Raw genomic sequence first — 24,321 nt, 5'->3', positions numbered from 1 at the left:
CTTCCTCTGCTGTTATCTCTACATAGGTATCTTTATAAAACGTCTTTATTTATTTCAATATTTAGTTTTGAGAGAGACAGAGACAGAGCACGAGCAGGGGGAGGGGCGGAGAGAGAGGGAGACACAGAATCTGAAGCAGCTCCAGGCTCTGAGCTGTCAGCACAGAGCCCGATGTGGGGGTTGAACTCACCAATCGTGAGATCGTGACCTGACCGGATGTCAGAGGCTTACCCGAGTGAGCCACCCAGGCACCCCTATAAGCCATTTTTAAATGCAAGAAAGGAATGATGGAAGATGTCTCACTGCATATGCCTACCTTTTAGTCCTTTGTGACTTATTATTTTTGTGAGTAATTTGTGTGTGCGTGCATGTGTGCGGATTTGCCAGATTGTGAGCTTCCATATATGAGGAGAAGGGCTATGCCACATTCCTTTTTATTTTATAAATATATCTTCCATATAATATGTGCCCGCTAATATTAACTAGTGAGAGAGTTTATCTCTCCCCTCCCTATACCCACTCAACTTTATTTGTATTTCTATATCTGATGTTTATGGGCAGGGGACCTGGAAGCAGATGGCTTCCTTCCCGCCCCACCAACACTTTCAAGATGTGGGATGCTCGGGACGCCTGGGTGGCTCAATCAGTTAAGTATCCGACTTTGGCTCAGGTCATGATCTCGCGGTTCGAGGGTTCGAGCCCCGCGTCGGGCTCTGTGCTGATGGCTAACTCAGAGCCTGGAGGCTGTTTCAGATTCTGTGTCTCCCTCTCTCTCTGACCCTCCCCTGCTCACGCTGTGTCTCTCTCTTTCTCTCTCAGAAATAAAATTTTAAAAACATTTAAAAAAAATTTAAAAAAGATGTGGGATGCTCAACAATTCAAACTCTCAGGGAACCTATTTTCGTCAAGAGTAAAATACAGATAATAGGGGTGTCTGGGTGGTTCAGTCATTAGAATGTCCAACTTTTGATTTCTGCTCAGGTCATGATCCCAGAGTCACGGGATCGAGCCCCATGTCAGGCTCTGTGCTGAATGTGGAGTCTGCTTGGGAATCGCTCTCTCTCTCCCTCTCTCTCTGCCCCTCCCTCTCTCTCCCTTAAAAAGAAAAAATTAATGAGTAGTAATATACAGATGATAATACATACTTCACATAGGGTCTGGTAAGGATACAATGAGAAAACGTACATACAAACTCTTAGCACAGGGATTAGAACATTACAAAGGGCTCAATAAAAAAGGCCTCCTTCTATCATTTCTGTTTTTCATTTTGTTTTGACTCCTGGGCACGGCCCCTCCACTTCAGCGCAGGGAGCTGCTGAATCAGACACTGTATCCAAGGTGTTGAAGACAAAATAAAACTGGAGGGAGTTGAAACCACATCTATAGACGATTCCTTCCAAAATTTCGGTGCTGAAGGGAAGGAGAAAGATCAAATAAAAAAGTTTCAGGGAGACGTAGGAAAAGTTCCAAGGAAGTTTAAGGAAAAGCCCAGGATTAAAGATATTTTTAAATTCACAAAGGGCTGTCATGAGGCAAGGGCTTAGGTCTGTTCTTCGTATTTCCAAACGGTGAAAGCTCCAGGCTTAAGCCTAAGTTTACTTCAATATCAGAATGTTTGAAAAGTCTAAGCTGTCCAACAGCAGGTATTCACCTGGGAGCCAGGCAGGGCACTTCTGGACGGGAAAGCTAGAGCGGGGACTAAAGTGTCTGAGAAATAGCTAAATCCAAAGAGTTTTGAGATCCTTCCATCCTGATTATATGACTTTATAAAACTAAGAATGAAATATGGATAATAATAGTTGACTTTTATCGAATGCCTACCACGAGTCTGGCGTCATACCGAGCACTGTACACATATTATTGCATTACATCTTCACAGCAACCTGATGACATGGGTGACATCAGGTCTCTGTTTTCCAAATAAGGAGTCTGTTCCTGAGGTTCCCTGACCTATGGGTGTCACACAGCTAGTAAACAGAGTCAGGGATGGCCTGAGGACTCAGGTCAGCTGATACCGAATTTTAACACCTTCCTCATCCTTACAGCAGCAGATGGACCACAAAGGACGAAGTCACAAAGGCAATTATGTTACTATTTACAAGTACATGTGGAACAAATTAAGAGTGATTGACTTTGGAAACACACTTGCATGGTTGGGATTCAATCAGTGAGTAACTTGCGTTCACACAACTTTCTCCAAGGGGAGTAATTCTGCCATTAAGTTATAGAAACTCTGTTTCCGAGCCAAGCTCTGGCCTCACAATTCAGGTCCCCGAGTACTTTGCATTTCATGAGAATGAGCATCACTCTCTATTTGGTCATCCAGAAAGGGTGGGGGTTTAGGAGCTAGGATGGGTTTGTTTTGAAGAGTGTTTAGGGCCTTGTAAGATTTGAAGCAAGAAAGTACCTCCCTGAGCACTTACATTCGTGTCAGAATTTTGTTTCAAGTTACGGTTCATCCAAATCTTCCAGCCAAAAAAAGCATGTGAAAGCATCACAGAAAAAAAAAAAAAAACAATATCTGAAAAGAAAGTCTGGTTGCCTTGCAATTCATGGGGTATAAGTCAGAACTGCCCTTGAAAGTGAGGCACTCCTGAATTTGGGCTCTCAGATCTCATCCGAACCACTAATAAGCTACTTTTGAAAAATTGCCTGAGGTGCTTTCAACCTCGGTGATATCTCCTGAAGTCAAGACCCCTAATCGTAATGATTTAAAAACCACTAATGGAGAAAACATATCAATAAATTAACATCTATTAAATAACCAACTTTTCTGTAGCCAGGCACCATGGGGTATAATTTAACGAGACAAGATTCATATCCCACGGTGCAGTTAATGAGGCAAGTTACACAAGACATCTGATTTAAACAAATATTTTAAAATATATGAGCCACACTTCCGGGGAGTGATACTCCTACATAAATCATCATTTCGGCTAAGGATTATTTCACAGCTTCTGCATTCGATTTCCTAACCAGATCAAAGAAGATAGTATTTGAATAAGTGACATCACTGCACAGGAAGCCACATCTGAAGTTTTTAGGTAAAGTCTAATTTATACTTCCAAGAGCCGATTTTTTGAGTCAGTTCCCACTTGAGATCCCCGAAAACTGGATTCTACCTTAGAAAACTGTCTAGCTTCCTGCCTAGAAAACCAGAGTGTATGGCGCTATGGTAGTCATCAGCGATATTCTAAATCATGGGACTTCTCCTTCAGCCCATGGAGACACCATACTTCCCCACCCCCACCCCCTAGAAGGTGAGTGAACTTCTTGACTGTCCTGGGCCAATGAGACAGGAGTCTAAGTGCTGGTGTCACTTGGACAAGAAGCTCTGAGGGTCAGGGAGCGAGTCACACGTTCGCCCTGCTTATACCGTAGTTACTATGTAAGCCGTGTTCTAATAGAGCCTCCCTCAGTCTCACCACTGAGACGCTCAAAGAGCAGAGACCCCTGCGCACCCTCTGTTGGACAAGAAGCATTCGCAAGAGGTCATCTTTCACTGTTTGAAGCCACTGAGCTTGGGCGGCTTTCATTATGCCAGTGTTGTAAAGAGCAGTTTAACCATCAATGGACACAGCAAGGTCATTAACAGCAAGCTATTATTTCCAACAGGACATTTCACATTAAAATCCAGATTTCTAGGGGCACCTGGGTGGCTCAGATGGTTGAGCGTCTGACTTCAGCTCAGGTCATGGTTTCACAGTTCGTGGGTTCGAGCCCCGCGTCGGGCTCTGTGCTGACAGCTCAGAGCCTGGAGCTGCTTCAGGTTCTGTGTCTCCCTGTCTCTCTGCCCCTTCCCTGCTCTCACTCTTTCTTGCTCTCTCTCAAAAATAAATAAAAACATTAAAAAAATTTTTTAAATCCAGATTTCTGGCTTCTGTTGACGAACAGATTCTGGCATGTTTATATGTAGGTATGCCCTTCGCAAGGAGCAGCTCTCCAGGCCTCAGCAGCTCTCGTGCTCAGCATGACTCCACCCGAGTACCTTCTGTTTTGGAGAGTACAGAGATACCGGAGTCTGTCTGCACATGACCCCCTTATGGGCCTGGCCGTCCTTTACCAGAAGCACACCTTATTTCCAGTTACAAACTTCAGCTATACTTTGGGCGATACAAAAAGTGCAAATTTCATCAGTGTAGCGCAATGATTGAGGAAAGAGATTCTGGAATTAGGTGTGTGGGTTCAAATTCCAGCTATCCCAATTTCTAGCCATGCAACCTGGGAAAAATTCCTGAGCCTTCTTCCATCCAGTCTCCTTACTAATCAAGTGGGGGTAAGGACAGTACCCACCTCACACGTGTGAGGAGCTGTCGCAGCAAAGGGCTTTGGACGGCTTCTGACACCTCCTAAGAACCCAGTGAATGTTAGTTGCTATTAATTCTATGATAACTACAAAGTGGTCTCTTCATTGGCCCAGCAGTCAGCGAATTCAATAAGCATGAATGATGAGAAGTCAGGCTGGTCGGAACCAGGTCCTGTTTCTCATAAAAGTCAGACCTGCAAAGCGGAAGCAATTTCATTCAGGGAGTATAGTTGTCTCCTGCTGTTTGCGGCACTCAGATTCACGAAAGGCTGTTCCCAGGAGCACAGTGATGTGCTCATTTAAACGAGCATGCCGTAAACACCCTTGCGAAGGTTATTTGTAGTCTGTGCCAAGGAAACATCAGGGCTCAGTCCGCGCATCCTAAGGCAAACGGTGAGAATCACACAGTTTGTTCTCTCTGGTCCCAGTGATCACTGACGGCCACGGCCACGGCCACGTTATGCAATAATGGGAACTTATGTGAACTTTATCCTGTTGAAGGAAAGCTCTGGATTCTCCTGAGAGGGTCTCAGTCACTTCTGAGGAGACTGCATACAATCCTTTTCTCCCAAACAGCCTCGCAGAAAGAGCACTCCGCTTTCGGCACCCGGAGTATCACCCGTTACTGCCCAAAGAATCGCCTTACCCATCAGCGTCACAAAACCATGAAAGGAAGCACACTTTTCAGATGAACTAATTCGGTGTTGAAAACCACATTTCTCCTGCACTCCCTTCAAGCCTTGGAAATTACTGGAGCAAGCTAGGCACCTGAGACGATGAATATGAAGAGGGGGCTGTGGTCCGTGAGCCCAAGGGGGAGGCAAGGGAACGGCGGCCAGCACTGACGGCAGGCCTCCTGCGGGACTGTTACTGGGCTGGGCTCCGGGAACGCGTTTGTGAAGGAACGAGGTTAAAACAGGACCTCCATCGAGAATGCTACCGCCTTTTTACATACCAAGACCAAGGCTCAGAGAGGGTGAGCGGCCACAGGAAATGAATACATCCTGCCACGAGTGTTCACTCCAGCCGTGACACTGAGATGGCCCACGCTGAGGTCACCAGTGGTATTTGTTTGGCCCATGTGAAGTAAGCATGTTTCTGTCCTCATCCCTCTTGATTTCTCTGACGTATTGGACACCGCTAACTTTTCTTCTTAAACACTCACCCACCCATAACTTGTAAAGAAGCTCTGCCCCATCAAGCGTACCCCTTCCAAAGCTTGCTTCTAAAATGGGGGGGCCAGGACTCTGTCATTGGAAACCTGCTTCTCTAATTCAGACTCCAATACATACATACATGCGCTTTAACCCTGTGACGATTCCCAGATCTGTTTCTCATTGAGAATTCTCTCCTAAGCTCTAAATTCATATATCAACTTTGATATTCACAGGCACTTCAAGCTCACCATCTTTTCCCCATACACTTGGTCCTCGCCCAATATTTTCTGTCTTGAGGAAAGGCCTCACCATCTACTTAATCATCATGTCGGAAATCCAGACATCGTGCTGAGCTTCCCTCTCATTCCCCACATTCAACAACACATCCCGTCTTCTTCATTCATCTCTATAATTTGTCATCCCTTCTCCATTCAGCGCTCCCTCTGCATTACCCAAGGCTCTGGTTATCCCACACTTGACCTCCTGTTGTTTGGCCAGACCCTGTCCTCTCCAAATAATCTACCATGTTGCCACTTGAGTGATCTTTCTGAAGACAATCCCAACTGAGCTACTCCTTGTAAGATTCTTCACTGACTCCTACTGTAACTTTCAGAATGTTAATGACTGGTTTCCACCTACACCTGTAACCTCAACTTTTAGCACTATCGCACAGGTGTTTTCCACCTCAACTCTACAGAATGAGTCACCGCCCCTTAAATATATCTACTATTACATCTCTCCACCAGTGCTATTCACTCTGCTTGTGATTCCCTTTCTCATCTTGGTTTACATAACTACCGCTCAACTGTTCAAGACCTCAATGTCAAAACATTACCTTGTCCAGAGTACTCTTCAGATCAAAGCAAACTACTTTTAGTAACAATTCTTTTTAATTATGAAAGCAACGCATATTCATCGTCAAAAATTTGGAAAATGAAAAAGCAGAATTCTGCTGACAAGTGATTAGCTTCTATTAGCATTTAGAGGAAGAGTGCAAGAGTGAACTGGAGGTTATAAAGAGAAACGATTAACAGCAGATAAAATAGAAGAATGAGGTAGTAAGCCTTGGCCTTTGGGAAGATGAGTCAACAGCAAGCATCAAATAAGATGATTCAAGAGTAGGAGAGAAAGGCAGAGAGATTGCCTCGTCTAGTTTTGGAATAAAAAAAGTGAAAGGGGAAAAAACAGTAAAATGTGAGATATCTGATACAGGTAGCAGCACAGAGAACACATGTGAGCAAATACATTAACTAAAATACGAATTCCAGAAGGTAAGGTGGAGAAATGCGGTACCAGAAAGAGAAATGAGTAGGAACAGTGGTTAGAATAACTAGTAGGTCTGAGAAAAACAATACTAGCTCATCTGGAGCAGAGAAGGGGGGGCATCTGAGTTGAAGGAATCTGGAATCTCCCAGAATGGACTTCAGACTAAGCTAGAAATGCAGGATTGGGAAATTGAAAGAGAAATGAAAGAGACACCAAGATATCTGAATACCCTCTGCCTCTGCAAGTGGATAAGACTCATTCATTAAGCCAGTTTTTGCTGAGGACCCTCTATGGGGCCAGACAGGGCAGGCACTCCGGGGCATGGCAGAAAGCAAGATACATATGATTCCTGTCCTCAAAGAACTTACATTCTGGTGTGGAAGAATGTCGTGATCAAACTATCACACAAATAAATAATGTAATTATGAAGTAGTATCAGTGCAGTTAAAAGGTATTAAAATAGACAAGGACAGCTGATTAGGCAGAGTAATCCCAGAGGACATCTCAAGGAAGTGACATGAAGCTGATACCAGGAAGATAGTAAGAGTAGCCGGGAGCTCCCAAAGACCCAACCAATAAATTAACTTTAAGAAATCAGTGAGTTAAAAGGCTCAAAGAACCTACAGATGTTACCCTTCCAAAGTAATGGATCTCCACAGAGGACCCCTGGACCAGCACATCAGCATCTCCCCGTGAACTTGCTAGAGATGCAAATTATCAGGCTCCAGCCCAGATCTACTGGCTCAGGAACTCTGGGCGGGCGCCCAGCACCCTGTGTTTTAACAAGTTCCTCAGGTGCTCCCGAGTGGATTTTCAAGTTGGAAAAACCACTGACCTAAAGAAGTCATACGATGAGATATACTGCAGTCTTTTGATTCTATGTGGACAAAGTCTACACTCTTTTCATTAAATATCACATAACTTAAAGGCAAGTCATCCTCTCTAAAATAGTTTTTACCTGAAAATTATCAGAGATAGTTTCTCATCTGCATGAACAGAAGAAGGAAAAAGAGCCTCTGCATTGCGAGTGGACGTGGCCCACCCCGGAAGCAGGCGGGGCTTACCTGACAAACACCGCTGATACACATGTCCAGGGAGTCCGTGTTGCAGCGAGTTCCATCCAGTACCTTGGGTGCCAGCTCCACTACCAAGTTCTGTCCCCGTGCGTGACACTTGAGCGCACAGGGGGCAGCGGGATCATTATATCGCGGGAGCCATTCATAGTAATGCCCCTGATACTGGACGTCATTGTAGGCGGAGCACTGCTGGGCTCTGAAGTCCTCTGAGTCAGGAGGGCAGTCCTGGAAGCAGAGAAGAAAGGCCACGTGCACATCACCCAGGGGCCGAGCCAACAGGGAGCTGAACAAGGTCACAAGTCTCAGGAGACCAGACCGAATCTATAGCCGCGGAATTCTACTGGGAGCTGCGTGATGATGGAGACAAAATTTATTCTCATCGCTCTTCCACCCAGGTATTTTCCCCCAAATAATTAGAGCCCATCATATTTGAATGCCAAATTTTGCTCTATTTTAACCATCTTGGGTATAAGTTTCCAAATGCGTTACACAATTGTCTTCTTTTTGAAACAAGGGGCACATAATGCTTTTAAATTATTATTTTTTTAATGTTTTATTTATTTCTAGGAGAGAGAGAGAGAGAGACAGCGTGAGCAGGGGAGGGTCAGAGAGAGAGGGAGTCACAGACTGAAACAGGCTCCAGGCTCTGAGCTGTCAGCACAGAGCCCGACGCGGGGCCCGAACCCACGAACCGCGAGATCATGACCTAAGCGAAAGTCGGACGCCTAACCGACTAAGCCACCCAGGCGCCCCAATGCTTTCAATTGTTCCGGGTGACTCAAGGTCTTTATAGGGAACGTTAGTTAGTATTTGTTCCTCCAAGAACCATTTCAATGTGAAGGATTACTTGCCCTTACTTTAACTGGCCCCAAAGCATTGTGTTTCGTGAGAATTTGTGTTTGTGTCTTTGTTTCTGCTTTTGTGATTGTTGTTTAATTAATGTGCCTTTCTTTCCTTTTTTGGCGGGGAGGGACGGGGGTGGGAAGCCACTGGTCTTCACTAGAACCCCGTACCTGCCTTCCACTGGATCTGGAATGGGAAGTTAAATGCAGCCTTTTCAATTTCTGTCTATAACAACAGCAAGGAAATTCTAAGCAAATGCTCCAGGGAGCTCTCATAATAATAGTAAAAAGTGTTTGTGCAAGTCTTGATGACTCAGAAATCTTTTTACTTAATTACTAATCCCTCCCACTGATATTTCCAAAGCCAGATGCTGGCCGACCAAATGTTACTTCACTCTTCAAAGTTAAGCATAAACTTCCCAATTGATGGCAATTAATTAATCCTACACCAACTTCCAATTAAAAGAGAACAGATACAGAAAGTCAATATATTATTTTATATATTTTTCTTGTTACAAAAGTATCAGTGGTCTTTATAAAAACTTTGCCAAAGTTTCTATGAAAAAGAAAAGAATAAAGAACAAAGATTCTTGTACCTAAATCTTTACACAAATCCTTGATGATTCCCCAGAAACAAACTTCTGGAAATAAAATTTCTGAGAAAAAGGGTGTGTTTCATGAGCTTTACAAAATACTGCCAAATTGCCCACCAGGAATTTCCCTCCCTATTATCACCAGGATCTGTAAATTCCCTTTTTCTCTGTCTCTTTTCTCAGGTTGGATATTATGATTTTCTAAACATTTTCCAATCATCAGTGTTCAATAGCATTTCATTGTTTGAATTTGCATTTCCTCTCATTATTTAGGTCTAATAGCTTTCATGTATATTTGCCTTTTGTATTAATTCTTCAAACATTTCTTGTTTTCTTTCCTTCATTTATCTATTGGAATGTGTACCTTTTTATTATTTTTTAACAGATAAAACTATCAACCTTTATAGTGAGGTTATCGACTCCATCATCTGCACTGGAAATATTTTCCCCATTTGATTTTGGTTCTGGTGCAAGAAACTTTGTTACTTTACGTTTTGAGTAGTCAGCTCTATTAATATTTCCTTGTAAATCTTCTTCCCTCATTCATGAGTTCAGAAATGTTTTTCCCACCCTGCCTAAGAACAGATAAATGCTGAAATGCACATTTCTAGTTCCTTTCTAGTTTAGCAATTGTATTTAACTCTTCATTACATCTGGAATTTACTTTGATAGTATATAGTATAAGGTAGAAACTACCTTTATTTTTTCCTACAAATAACTACTAATAAATTATTAGGCAGAATCTTAAAATATGACTTCTTTCATTTCTCCCCTTTTAACGACTCGACTTTTGTATCTTACAGTGTTTATGCTTTTGGCCTTTATAATCTGCTTCAAATCCCTTTTGGAAGTAGGTAGGAAATAAATAAAATATAATAAATAAGCTTCCCTTGGCTTAGTTGCATCAGTTGGCTGCGCATCATTCCAAAATCCTGTAGAGTATCCACATTTTTCCTGTTTCAGTAAGATTAAACCTTAACCCAGGTCACACCGATGGAAGAGAGAGTCAAACTGAAGACTGAAAGCGGTTGACCTTTCTGTCTTGAAATGTAGACTGTTGTCCATCTGGCCCCAGGGAAGATCGTCAGTTGATAAAATTATATGGCCTCTCTTCTCCCCAACCATGGTCCGTTTTCTCTATATCTGACTCTTTGAAACCCAAGCCGAAGAGTGTAAGAGAGCAGAGTGAAAACGATGACCCTTGCATTAGGCTCATGGACGTGGCAAGCGTGCTTTAGGGACTGAAATTTCTTGCTATCTGACTCCTGACTGTCTTCAATTCCATAAACCAATAAAGTTTCACAAAATTAACAAGGCTTAATTAACAGACAGCCGAAGATGGTGGCCTACACTTAGTCCTTGCTGAAAGAGTGACCAGGTTTAGACAGGGGACCCAGTCTCCTTGGCCACAGCTGATTATCAGAGGCAAACACCCACTCCCGGCCAGGTTGCTTTTCCCCGGGGTTTGGAACTGTCACGGAAGGGCCAGAGCTGAGGACTCCCATCGCTGTGGGGCTGGGCTAACTGTCCCTTTCCTGAGATGCCTAGTGAAGTGAAGCAAGCCAGGTCCCGCAGCAAAGAAGAATATATCAGACACGAAAGAAGGCAGGCTGATAAGCCATGTATTTCAATAGGTGGATATAACCTGGGTTTCTCACTTTCCGGTTCTTGGGTCCAGGCTCTCAAGGTGTGCTGATGCCCAAATTCCATTAAATTTCCACACCTCCACCCAGTGAATCAATCCCATTTTTCTCGTGCTAATTAGAGTGGGCTTCTGTTCCTGGGAAATGATGATCCTGATGAAAACACCTTTGTTTCTGGATAATCTTCTCTAGTTTACCAGGGATCATTACTGATGTTCTTTCTTTCCTACCGACCTTTGATGGAGGTGGGTCAGAATTGTCATTAGCCTCATTTTATAAATGGAGAAAACTGTGATCTAAGAAGTCTTCAGCCACTAGCCTAAAGACCCACAGCTAGTCTATGACTCAGCCAAGACTGATTCCCAACGTAACAAGCATTCCATTATATGATACCGCTTTCTGGTAATCTTGGGGGACATTGATGATTTACATTAAATGCTTCCTTTTACTTGGCATTCTTCCAGTGTCAACACTAAGCCTGTCTGGTCGGCTTCAGCTGGGTCCCCTGTCCTGGTGCAAGACAATCTAGGGATTCTTGTGTTTTCGGTAGTTAAGGTAACAGTTAGGAAGCTTGAATGCTAAACATTCTTAGGGATTTCCCTAAGAAGCGTTTCTTCATATCAGTTAAGATAACATGTTTATTAAGCCTTCTTTACAGGTTTTGCATCCGTTACATGCTGTGGAGAACCTAAAACAGTATAACCCACTGCTGTCATTTAAAGAGTGTGTTATCTTACTGAAGATGTAGCACCCTCATACTTGAAATACACTGATCCATTGTTTGTACTTATAGATTCCTAAGTACGGCTTTGCAATGAAGGAGATAAAATTGTCCAAGTGTTAAACAAAAAACTGACTGAGTAGAATTAATAAGTAAAGAAGAGACGCTACATTGGGAAGACTTGACTTGACCAGGAGTAGGCAGGCAGCCTGAAAAGCACAGAGAAGGAAAAGGAGGAGGAGAAGGACAGAGATTAGGAGGGAAAGAGGAAGGAGGCGAGGAAGGAAGACACACAGGTAACAAACATTACCCACTTAAGGACCATCCTGAAGACAGAGATCTCTTGTCCCTCCATGAGATTACGTAAACCATTCTCATGGACAACTGAGGGAGAAATGCCAAGATAGGAAGATTACTTAATACACACAGCATTTTTATGCAAAAGAGAGAGACCATTACCTAGGGGATGATTTATATAATATGACTGAACCAAGCTTTAATCTGGATTATGTATTTAGGTCATTCTTCCCAGATAACCAGTGAGTAGGGACTTGGGGGAAATGCGATTTCTGTTGTAAGCAAATTTTAAAATTTTATTTAGTCTTCATAACCACGCTGTACTAGGAGTTAACTTTTGGGATGCTGTTATATAACCAATGCCAAAATTTCCAGCACAAAAATAAATTACAGCGAGGGGCCATTGTAAGAGACCACAGTTAGCAAATGACGCATCATGGAAAAATGATATTTCAGATGAGATTTAAGGGATGGCATGATGCGAATGGGACAACACACAGGAAACAACGAAAGCGACAGAGAAACCGCAGAAATGAATTTAGTAGCTATGAGGGACTGGGAATAGTCTTGTCCAGAAAGGGTGGAAGTTGTGAGCTCAATATGGATAAGTCTAACCAATTTCTGGAGGTCCCTGAAAGCAAGTGAGGGGAATTAAAAGCAATAAGGATTCACAGAGGGGACTGGCACAGAAAACACGACATTTTAGGAGAACCGGTGTGACGGCCGATGGACTTGGGTAGGAGCAGCCACAATGGAAAGTAAAGAACACCTCTCAGGGGAAACTGCCAGGAATTAGCCACCCATAGGACCCATGGTATGAAGAGTCGCTCAAGGGTCGCATCAAATGTCGCCTCTTCTAGAAAGCCACCAGGGACCCCACTGTGCAGAGTTAACTGTCCCTCCCACTGTGCCCACAGAAAAATGTGCTCATGCTTGCAAAACCACTCTTACCCAATTATGATATACTCGTTTTTAAAGATATTTTCTTCCCTTTGCTCCCTTCCAGCCTTGTCTTTGGTACCGTAAACCCTGGTATAAAAAATGAGTCGTTAAAGTCAAGTTTTAGAAGTCATTGCTGACGTGTATGACTTCCCTTGGAAAGTCTCCACTGGCTCTGGGCTACACCTGATAAGGAAAATTCTTTCCCAGGGCCTCAGCGGCCTGGGCCTGGCTGTGAGGGTCTTTGGTGAGCACGACTGGAGGGTTCTCTCGGAAGATGGGAGTTAGCTGGGATTACGGGATGCTCCCCTAATCCTACAGGCCTTCAGCCCAAAGCCCCATGTTCCCTGTCAGAATGAAGCCAGAGAGAGCCGCGGAGCCACAGCCCGATCTTTCGGGGAGAGCAGTATGGTCTTCCTTCCCTGGCCGTGTCTCCCGTTCCCGCACACTGGGAGTGGAATCAGTCCCTCTAAGCCCTCTGACGTGTATCCCTAACGCATCCACACTTCATAACAAAAGGACATCTGGTCTTTCCTTGAGAGCCTGGAGTCTGTTTTTCTCAGGTGTCTTCTACTGAGGTGGGCACAGGTCAGGACCATGGCTGTCGGGGTCTGTCCGCATCAAGCCGGGTCCTCCCCTGTGCCGCGGACGCCCCGGGCCACTGGAGTGGAAAGCCCAAGGCCATGCAGGGCTTCGTTTCCATGATGTGGCTCAGCTGCTTCTTGTCATCCCTTCTCTGCCCTTCCCTGATCTGTCCCTTGCCAACTGTGAATATTTAGGTCTGTCCTGCAGCTTCTGTGTCTGAAAGTAGAACGTTCTGGCAACTCCGCCTGCCAGTCATGTGCGTGTGGGTCGGGAGAAGCAGTCATGTCTTACACTACTGTCTATAGTGTCTTTTCATCACCTAACAAAGCTCAAGACCTTTCAGGCCCCTTTCCAAGAGACAGGCTGGCGTAGCAGAGTGGATAAGGCTGGCACTGGGAACCTGGGGGTTTAATTCAGCTCTGTGACCTTGGGCAGGCTGCCTAAGTCTCCTGTGTAAGAATGGACATAAAAGTAATACCTGCTTTGTAGAGATCTTCTGAGGACTATCACGGGTTTGTTCGTGGTCAGGCACTTAGCGTAATACTTAGGAAGTACTTAATACGTGTGATCTATTATTATTATTATTAGTGATTTTGGCTAAGAGTTAGAAAGCTGGCGACACAGATGACCGACTGACTCTGTGGTTCTGAGGCTTCACACAAGGAGGAAGAGAAGCACGAGCCGTCTCGGGATGGGATGGAACGGGAGGTGCCCGGCAGTGACCTCTGTTCCACCGCGGAGCGGGCTTCCCTGATCACTGAGACGGTGAGGGGTGGGAATGGGAGATCTCGCGGCCCCATCGGACAGGCTCGTAGGCCCCAGGACTGCAGGTGTGGGCACCTCTGAACCCCAAGGCAAATCTCCCCCCTAAGAGTGCCTCATCTTGGAATCACGAAAGGCAGCTTCCGTCAGAAAAGCGGGTGGTAGGCTCCATTTCCAGGGACATGGGAAGCCAGTGACTGTAGCACCAGCATGGCCCATCTTCGCCGGGACACTGAATGACAGCGAGAAGCTGGGGGCAGTGCTGGGGGCCCGGTTCCCTCTCCGCTGGAGGTGGGTCACAGACGGTCCCCTTCCTGCGTGACACAGAGGTGGTGATTTCAAAAGGGAGATTCTAAACCTCAATTAGCAGGAAGCAGGGCACCGGGGTGACTCAGTCGGTTGAGCATCTCAGGTCACGATCTCACAGTTCACGGGATCGAGCCCGCTGTCGGGCTCCTCGCCGACAGCACGGAACCTGCTTGGGACTCTCTCTCCCTCTCTCTGTCCCTTCCCTGCTAGCGCTCTCGCTGTCTCTCTCTCAAAATAAATAAATAAATGTAAAAAAAGAATAAAGCAGGAAGCAAGTCCAGAAAAGAGGTGACTATCTTTGTGCCCTGAGTTCATGCAGTCACATCACTCACGGCCCACCACCTCCTTGTGACGTGTCCGTGTGTATCCCCGGGAACACACTGCATAATCTCTCCTGTGCAGGATCGCCAGCAGCCTGGGCTGCACGGACCCCACCCTGGTCTGCAGGAGGCCTTGAGCACACGTGACTGCCGGCCCCCAGCGCACGGAGACAGCGGGGTGCCCCGAACCCCACAGCCGTAAAGGACCTGCCACAACTCCGTTTACCTCCCTGAAAGGAATTTGGCAAAAAACTCTTGAGTTGGCAATGGCAAGCGTGGCGCTTAATGCCATATTCTTATGAAATCTAAGGACTCCAACTCTGAGCACTCACTCACACTGCCGTCTTCCCTGCTGGTCACCACCTTCCACACGTGTAATTCTTCCCAGCCTAGAGGGTGGGAAATGTTCTGCAGGATCCTCCCAGAGGGGCCTCACCTAGAGACCCTGGGGGCACGGGGGTCTTCACTCAAGTGCACCAAGGTCCTCGCCATCGTACCTAATACGTAGTAGATTGTGGTAGATTACACTGTACGTCCACAGTGTATGAGCCAACGCTCCTACACCCTCCTAACACTTGTGTTGAAGAAAGATGCTTTCTGGGAATTAGCAAGAGCAGACACACACACACACACACACACACACACACACACACACCCAAGAATGAAATCTCAAACTACAACACCTTGATCTGGGCATTTAAAATTAGTTCCTCTAGGGACGCCTGGGTGGCTTAGTCGGTTAAGCGTCCGACTTTTGCTCAGGTCATGATCTCACGGTTCGTGGGTTCGGGCCCCGCGTCGGGCTCTGTGCTGACTGCCAGCTCAGAGCCTGGAGCCTGTTTCAGAGTCTGTGACTCCCTCTCTCTCTGACCCTCCCCTGCCCACGCTGTCTCTCTCTCTCTCTCCTAGAAATAAATAAAACATTAAAAAAATAAAATAAAATAAAATTAGTTCCTCTAAAATGAAGGCATTTTACAGGTATTAGGTATTGTTTCGGTGAATTCAGAAATTATTAAATACTTACCAAATAAGTTTATACATTTGACATGGCCTCAAAAGGTAGTATAGATGGAAGGTATGAGAAACACAAAAATCTGTTGTCAATTAAAAAATATTTAAATTTTCCACAAAGGGCACCAAGAAGCCACTAGCTTTATAGTACACAGTATAATGGTCTAACCTAAAACGTGAACTTATTTTACTGGATTATATATTTTTATTATAGAACTTACATGGTTGCTGCACGTCTGGTATCGAATATTCTGCCCTTCACAGTTCCTAGAGGAAAAAAGAGGAGACAAAGAAATGATTTCAAAGAAGTGGCAAGCAGCAGAAAAGAAAAAAGAAGAGAAGAGAAAAAATAGAGAGAGAGGAAGGGAGGGAGGGAGGGAGGGAGGAAGGAAGACCGATAAATGCAAGGTGATACCGATAAAACTTTTGTTGTTCATGTTACCTCAGAGATACAGACTTTAAATACTAAGAAATAACTTTCAGCAATCAGGAGGGCAAAATGTCTCATGAAAGTGTCACTTTAAATAGAGAGTGAATTCTTTAGCTGAATTAATGTAATGATATTACTTACATGCAGTTTCTACCCTGCTCTCCATATAACCACTGAAACCAATATGTGTAACGTGCATGCATATTTCTGGGGTTTTCCTGTGAAGGAGGAGACGCTGCGGGTGACGGCATCTGTGTACCCCGTCCCTCACTCACTGAGGCGACCCAGGGAGGCTGGGCATTCCGGGACCTTCTCTAATCAGCACGATGACCTCTGTCAGGTTTCTGCTTGAGGCAACGCCTCTACATTTTATTTCAACCACGGGCCTTACTAAATGGATGCTGCGAAATAGGGCCCAGGGGCTTTCTTCGGAAACCAGGACTGTGGGGTCTGAGGCATATCCAGGTTTGAGAATCCTCTAGAAATGATCGCCACGTACCCCTTCCTCCCCTCCAGCCACTGGCCCTAGAACTTTGCCACTCATTCTCTGAGATTTTTTTCCTTGGATGTTTGAAACATCCAAGATGTTTCTTGTGCCAGGAGCTTTCCTCAGTCAGCGTTCGCTGCTCAGTAGTTTATATTAACTCCTTAAAGTTATCTGATCCACTGAAGGCACCTTTCCCATTTTTCAATTACGTGTTTTTACCTTTTGTATTCCTGCTCAGTTCGATGGCAGATTTGCAGCAAAGAAAGCTAAACACAGGCTTAACTTATCACCTTGTGTTAAAAGCCAATTGATACTATTTCAAGTATATTAAAATATTGAGTCCTAGAAGAACAGAAACTTTTATGAAGTGGATCTTTTTTTACTGGTATGGTTTAAATAAGAGCCTGTATGAAATGATTCATAATCTATTTCAGCAATATACATGGCACATAACTGCTGATGATTCTATTTTTATTGATTACAAAAAGAGTAAGTGAAAACTAGTAATATGCCAAGGAATATAAAGGCGGATAATCGATCTTTCCAAATCCCATCACCAAGATTTACACTCTCGATATTTTGGCATTTTAATCATCCAGTATTTCTGCATGATTTACTTACAGATGTGAAAGCATACTACTCATTCAACTTTGTATTACTTTTAATCTAATATAGCAAACATTCCCCCCATTTTACTACTAATTCTTTGGAGAAATTCTTTTTAATAACTACATAAAAGTCCATTATGCAAACATTACACTTTTTATAGTTTTGAATTTAAAATTTTCTTAATTGTGGTAATATCCACATAACATAAATTTACCATCTTAATCATTTTTGGATATACAACTCAGCATTAAGTATATCCATATTGTAGTACAAACATTACCTTTCATGGTTATTTATGCTGTCTCTTTTTCCCAGGACTTTTTAAATTTACATACAGTGAAATTCACTTTTGGGAAGGCGGTGTACAATTTTATGAGTTTAGACAAATCCATCCTCCACCCGACCCATTTGCTTTTCACGTAGTGATTATTTTGTACTTTATTGTGTCTTCTGTGTTTTGAACCTGCTTCTCACTTTTCCTTTCTTTGCCATCGTTCTCAAACTCACACTTCCCCACTTTTGTCTCGCACCATACTCACGTTCCTTTCTGTTGCAATTGCAGAGTGTACCCCTGATGGAAGTGAGAAGGGGTATGGGAGGAAGTCTGGGAGGGAAAAAAAAAGCATTATCGCTGCCTCCAGAAACATAATCTAAACGATAGTTACATTTCTGAACTTGAAGGCAGCTAAGGTATCCAATGAGTTGCCCCTTTTTAATACGATTGTCATGACTTTGGGGATGAGGACATCCCCAGATGTTACGGGCATAGGTTGATCCAGTCGTGGTATTTTGTAACACCTCCTATATCCCTTTCGTGTGTCCTGTCATAGGTATATGGCTCTGAAATTTATTAAACTTTCAAAGAAGCTACATCATACTTTAAATACTCAAGCAACACCATCCTGGGAGGCTGGCGGGAAACCGGTATTAGGGTGGAGAAGGCTCTCTCTTGGTGAAGGGGAAGTGACGCCATTCTCCTGGGAGACAACAGCTATGCCAGTGGACAAGGTCATGTACTTACATAACTTATTTCATTGTGCTTTTTATGTGCAGAGAAGAGAAGAAAATAAATTACAGAAAAAGTGAAAGGGTAATTTAAAGTACTCTGTTTATTTTGGAAAGGCCCCGAATGAGGAAAGCAGCTAATAGATTAGGGAAGTGATAACCAAAACTTTTGAACCATGCTGATTTGGAACCCTATAGAGCTTTTAACTCTCATTTCCAAACAGCATGCAAATGGGAAAGATACATTTTAAGAGAGCATCTGAATTGATCTAGATGCTGATATACCAAAAAAAAAAAAAAAAAAAGTCAAAACTTAGGAAGAATGGCATTTTCTCGAAAAGCATTTTGGAACTTTAGAAAAATTATTCCAGATGTAGTTTTTACTAACTGTTTGACTTCGGCCGTTTAAATGAAAAACAAAATTACTTTTGGAAGAAGTTTAAAACTAAAAGGAAAGAACCTATCAGGTGAAAACAGCTGATGACTGCATCTCAGGTCTGCTGTGTAAACATGGTAAAGTCATGGTCCACACCTCACTGTCCTGATTATAACAGGCCTAGCATCCAGGAGGCACGAACTTGTACCCTGACTGGTGAGCCTGGAAATCTAAACGTAAGACATCAGTGTATATCCACTACAAATCTCACTACGACAGCAGCAAAGTGGGTATATTACCTCGCGAATTCCCAAAATATAAAGTGCCATTCTGGGTTCATTCCTTTTCCAACAACTTCTTACTGTGAAAGCACTAGGTACCAGGATGTGGATATAAAAATGTGGGGAGGCTATCTCTTAATCCCCCTAACAAATCAGTACTAAGACTTTTTTTTTTAACCCAACCATCTGGCCAACATTTTTAACGCTCTACTTCAACCTAACACACAGTAAACTCGCTGACTGGTCTCTATTGATGTGGCATGCTTTGGTTACAATTTAGTATGAAAATGAATGACCACTTTATGAAACAGGCATAAAATGAGAGCAAGTTATTTTAAAGTTAAGGACACTGGAGTCCTAATTCCCCAAGCAGGAACCTGCCAGCTTATTCTGGAAATAATTCCTTTGGCTCGCACCAACGGAGTTACAGAAATATTACTTCCAAGTTTTTAATTTCATTCTAATTATTATATGCAAGAGCTAATGGTTATCAGGAGTATATGAAAATTCAAGAACATCATTCCATAATTATGTATTTTCTATCTGTTACAACATTCATAACACTCTGAAATTGGAGATTTTTGAAGCCATAAATTTATGAATATATAAAAAACATATGTTGATTCCACATGAGGGTACATTAAAAAACATTAATAAAATTTCCCTGGAGTTTATAGCAGTATAATTTATTACATGCATTTGATGATATATTGACTCAAACACTAGTGTCTTAAAGACTGAGAAGCATGTGTCTGAAGAATAAAAATATATTAATTTTTTAAATACTAGTTAACTTAAATCTGTGTTTCCCATGGTTGGCAGTTGACTAGAATATCAAGTTACAAATTTCTGCAAGACTGATATTCTGGCTGGGGCACGCAAAAGAATTCACTGTGTATTTAAATATAATCAAATTCTGGAAAAAAACATTATCCACAAAGAAATAAATGAGCAAAAGAGCCACATTCATCTCCTTCCCTAAATCATGAATTTAAATAAGCTCCCTGATAGAAAGAGAGGGCACTGAAACACTTTCATAGGCTTTGGGATGGATTTTTGTTTGATTTTATATGTAACCACCTCCATATTCCTTTTCCAAGAAAAACTGACCACAGAGCTCAATATTCATGAAGATTTAACAACTTTCTAAGGCTGTTCTAGGATAGAGAGACCTGATAAGCTTTCCAAGGGAAGTAGATTTCCTTCTTAATAATCTCAGAGTACTTTCAAAATGATAATAAAAGTTCTTAATATGTGAGTGGGTCGGGAATGATTAGTTTGATGCTGCCTGAAAGATGGGGAGCAGGGAACTAGTTACAAATCTGCTGCCCTTCTTTGGAATTAGTCTAATTTAATTTTTATGCAGAGAAATAGCCTTGCTGTCCCGATTTCTCACCAAAGACCTGGAGTGAGTGGGTGAGTCACAGGCCTGGCCCCATGCCAGGCATCAAGCTGGGAACAGGACATTTATTGCCATACATTTATCTTACATTGAAGTCTCTCATTTAATTTTTTTCATTTTTTAAAAAGCTTTAAAATTTATTTTGAGAGAGAGATAGAGGGAGGGGACGACAGAGAGAGAATCCCAAGCAGGCTCTGCACCGTCAGCATAGAGTGTGACACGTGGCTTAAAGCCACAAATTGTGAGATCATGACCTGCCCCGAAATCAAGAGTTGGATGCTTAACCAACTGAGCTGCCCAAGTGCCCCTAATTTTTTTTTTGAGAGAAAGACAGACAGACAGACAGACAGAGAAGACCCCAAGCAGGTTCTACACTCAGCACAGAGCCCAACACAGGGATCGATCTCACAAATGTGAGATCATGACCTGAACTGAAATCAAGAGCCAGATGTTTAACTGACTGAGTCACCCAGGAGGCCCTCATTTAATTTTTTTAATACTTGACTAGGATCTTTTCTAGCCTGATATATTTTTTTCAAATTAGATGAGTTCAGGGAATAAGCAAATGTGGAGATTCTCAGGCCTAAGAGCAAATTTCAGAATATAGGTTAAGATTTGTGCATAAATAAACTAAAAAACACTAAAGTCCTAAAAAAATGGGGAAAAAATAAGCAAGTACTACTTTAGAGATGGGCACTCAAAATATAGTAGCAGTATTTAGGACTGTTTTGTATTCTTACAAGTATTTTATTATGAAAGGTTTTCTTTGTGGTTTTTTTAAAATAGTTTATTGTCAAATTGGTTTACATATAATACCCAGTGCTCATCCCAATATTATGAAATGTTTTAAGTCCACAATAAAAGAATGATACAAACTCATAGATACACCAGCAAGCTTCATCATTTCTTAAAGTGTTCTTCAGATTTATTATCTATCTATCTATCTATCTATCATCTATCTATCATCTAAATAGGCTCCTTATCTATCTATCCATCCATCCATCCATCAACCCACCCATTCATCCATCCACCCCTCTAAAGTAGGCCTCTATCTATCTATCCATCCATCCATCCATCCATCCATCCATCCATCCATCCAAAGTAGGCATCTATCTATCTATCTATCTATCTATCTATCTATCTATCTACCTACCTATCTATCTATCTAATTTAAAGTAGGCTTCATGCCCAGCATGGAGCCCAGTGAAGGACTTGAATTTATAACCCTGAGATCGAGACCTGAGCTGAGATCAAGAGTCAGATGCTCGACTGATTGAGCCACCCAGGCGCCTCTCTTCAGACTTATTTTTAAGAAATATATCATTACAAATATGGGGGAGGCTCTCTGCCAATCCTCCTCAATCCTATTTCCCTGCCTCCCTCTGCAGAGGCAACTAGGGAAATGGTATCACAGTGCGCATCATCTTTCACAGCTTGAGTTTTAAAATTTGTTATCAACACTATGTTTTCAAAACGCAACTCTAATTTATTTGTTTTTATGGTTCCATAGTAACCCACTGTATAAATACATCATCATGTATTTACCAATTCTTTTTATTTTTTACTGATCAGTTTTCCTAAAGTTTTTGAAGATTCTGCAATAAGCAATCTCACACAACCACCTTAGGCATAGCTGCATGTATTTCTCTGGGATGTACACCTGGGTGGGACTACTCTCTTGTGGGCTTTTACAGATTTGTTCCTACTAGATATTGACAAATTGCTCTTTAGAGTGAGAATACTAATTTTTACTCCTGTTTGTAGTACAGAAAGGGTCTAGCTTTTATATATCTGGATCAGTATTTGGCACTTTATTTTATCTTATCTTAATTTATTTTGAGAGAGAGAGAGAGAGAGAGCAAGCAGAGGAGGGACAGGGAGAGAAGGAGACAGAATCCCAAGCAGGGTCCATGCTGTTAGCACAGAGTCCGATACAGGGCTTGAACTCCTGAACCATGAGACCTAGATGCTTAGTCAATTAAAGCAACCAGGCACTCCAATATTTAGCATTTAAAATTTTTTGAAGTTTTTCCCAATCTGAGGAACATAAAATATCTCACTTTGTATTCTTTTGCACTTTTGTGCAATGAGGTTAATTGTGTCATTTGTTTTTGATGATGCAGAATTTCCCATTCACATTCTTTCTTCATTTTTCTACAGCTTTGGTTTTGTTTTCCTGTTAAGCAGAAGTTATTTAAATATTTCAGACACTAATTCCTTATTGGCTATATTCACTGTCAAGGGCCTCCTACTCTGGGCTTTTATTTTGGCTTCTAGTGTATTTTTATAAAGCAAAAGTGCTTGTGTACTGTGCTTGAACTTATCAATATTTTCCATTGTAAGTTAAATTCTTTGTATCTTAGTTAAGGAATAATTCACTACCCAGAGATCATAAAGGCATTCTCTGGTATTTTCTTTTAAATGTTTTCAAGCTTTGCTTTTCATAAGTATATTCTAACAAACCTAGAATGTATTTTTTATGTGGATTGTCACTTTCTAATATTTTTCTCTTTGGATACCAATAATCATACCTGAGTCCCATATATTGAATATCCATCCACCCTTTCTCCACAAATTTTTAATGCCACCTCTAACATATAGCAAAGTTTCATATATGCATGTTTTTGTTTCTTGGATCTCCATTTTGCTACATTTTGCTATTACTTATGCCCCTGATCCTACTGTAGTTAAATATTTTAAATTTTACTGTCAGGGCAAGTTGCTCATTTTGTTGTCTGAAAAACTGTTTTCATTACCTTTGCATTTCCATTTGATTTTTAGAATTGGTATCACACTTAAAGATTAATTTTGGGGGCGAAATTGGTATTTTTATGATATTGTGACTTTCTATTTATGAACATATTATATCTCACCATTTAGATGATATTTTAATTCTTTCATAAAAGTCTCATACACCTACTGAATATTTTACAAGGCACCTTTATATTTTGTTAGTATAAATGACATCTTTTTGAAATTTTGCTTTCTTGGTTCTTGCTACTGCGTAAGAATACAATTGTTATGTGTCCATTAATCTTGTTTCCAGTAATGGAACTCTTATTAGTCCTGTTTTTTTAATGTGTAGATATTCTTAGATGTTCTCTTAGACAACCAGGTAGTCTCTGAATCATGAGAACTTTATTTCTTCCTTTCTAATTCTTATACTAATAAGTATTTCTAATCCTTTATATTTCTTTTTCTTGCCTTATGACACTGACTAGGACCTCAAGTACAATAACAAATATAAAAAATGACAGCAAGCATTCTTATTTTACACCTAACGTCAGAGAAAATGCAGTAACGTTTTACTAGGAAGGATATCTACCAAAGACCAAAAGAGCACACTTCTATTTCTAGTTTGCTAATTTTTTCTTCTCAATTATTAAAAAAAAAATGCATGGATTTAGATAACTGTAATTTTTCTCTTATGTCATCAATGCTGTGCCTGATGGTGCTTCCTCATGGCAAGTATTTCTTTTTATATTATGTATTTTAGGATGGCTATCTTAAATAAGGGATCCACTGATAGGAACAGGAATCCCATTTGGTCTGCTTTGGTGGTCTGTCCCTCCATATCTTCTACTACTGCCAGTAGCTTCATAGCTATCAAGGGTTACAAGACCACTTTTCATATTAATTTCTCACCTCAAAGCTTCCACGATAATATGGGATATATACATTCAACTCAATATAACCAATATATATAAATCAATATATATGTACCTCCAACTTTTGGGAGAACAGGTCCATTATTCCAAAGTGGAAACTTTTTTCAGTTCAGTGTTGAAACCAAGAATCTAAAATTCTCTATGCTAGTATATGGCCATATTTTTAGGGGGTCGGCTAGTCCATCATTTTAGGAAACACATGGACTTCAAAATTTATATTTTATATTTTGGTTGTA

General features: G+C 42.0%; 1 protein-coding gene across 1 annotated transcript in view; it reads right to left on the bottom strand.

Annotated features, from left to right (window-relative positions):
* ADAMTSL3 (ADAMTS like 3) overlaps positions 1-24,321 on the bottom strand; it is a 293,055-nt gene that overhangs the window by 188,026 nt on the left and 80,708 nt on the right. The window contains exons 4-5 of the mRNA XM_039216731.1: positions 16,049-16,094; positions 7,794-8,030 (exon numbers count right to left, since the gene is read on the bottom strand). Of these exons, the coding sequence (XP_039072662.1) occupies positions 7,794-8,030; positions 16,049-16,094 (283 nt within the window). The remainder of the gene's footprint in view (positions 1-7,793; positions 8,031-16,048; positions 16,095-24,321) is intronic.

Source organism: Hyaena hyaena, unplaced genomic scaffold, assembly GCF_003009895.1.
Source record: "Hyaena hyaena isolate Hyena2069 unplaced genomic scaffold, ASM300989v1 scaffold_13, whole genome shotgun sequence".
NCBI lineage: Eukaryota > Metazoa > Chordata > Mammalia > Carnivora > Hyaenidae > Hyaena > Hyaena hyaena.
This window is presented reverse-complemented; position numbering and strand designations above follow the sequence as displayed.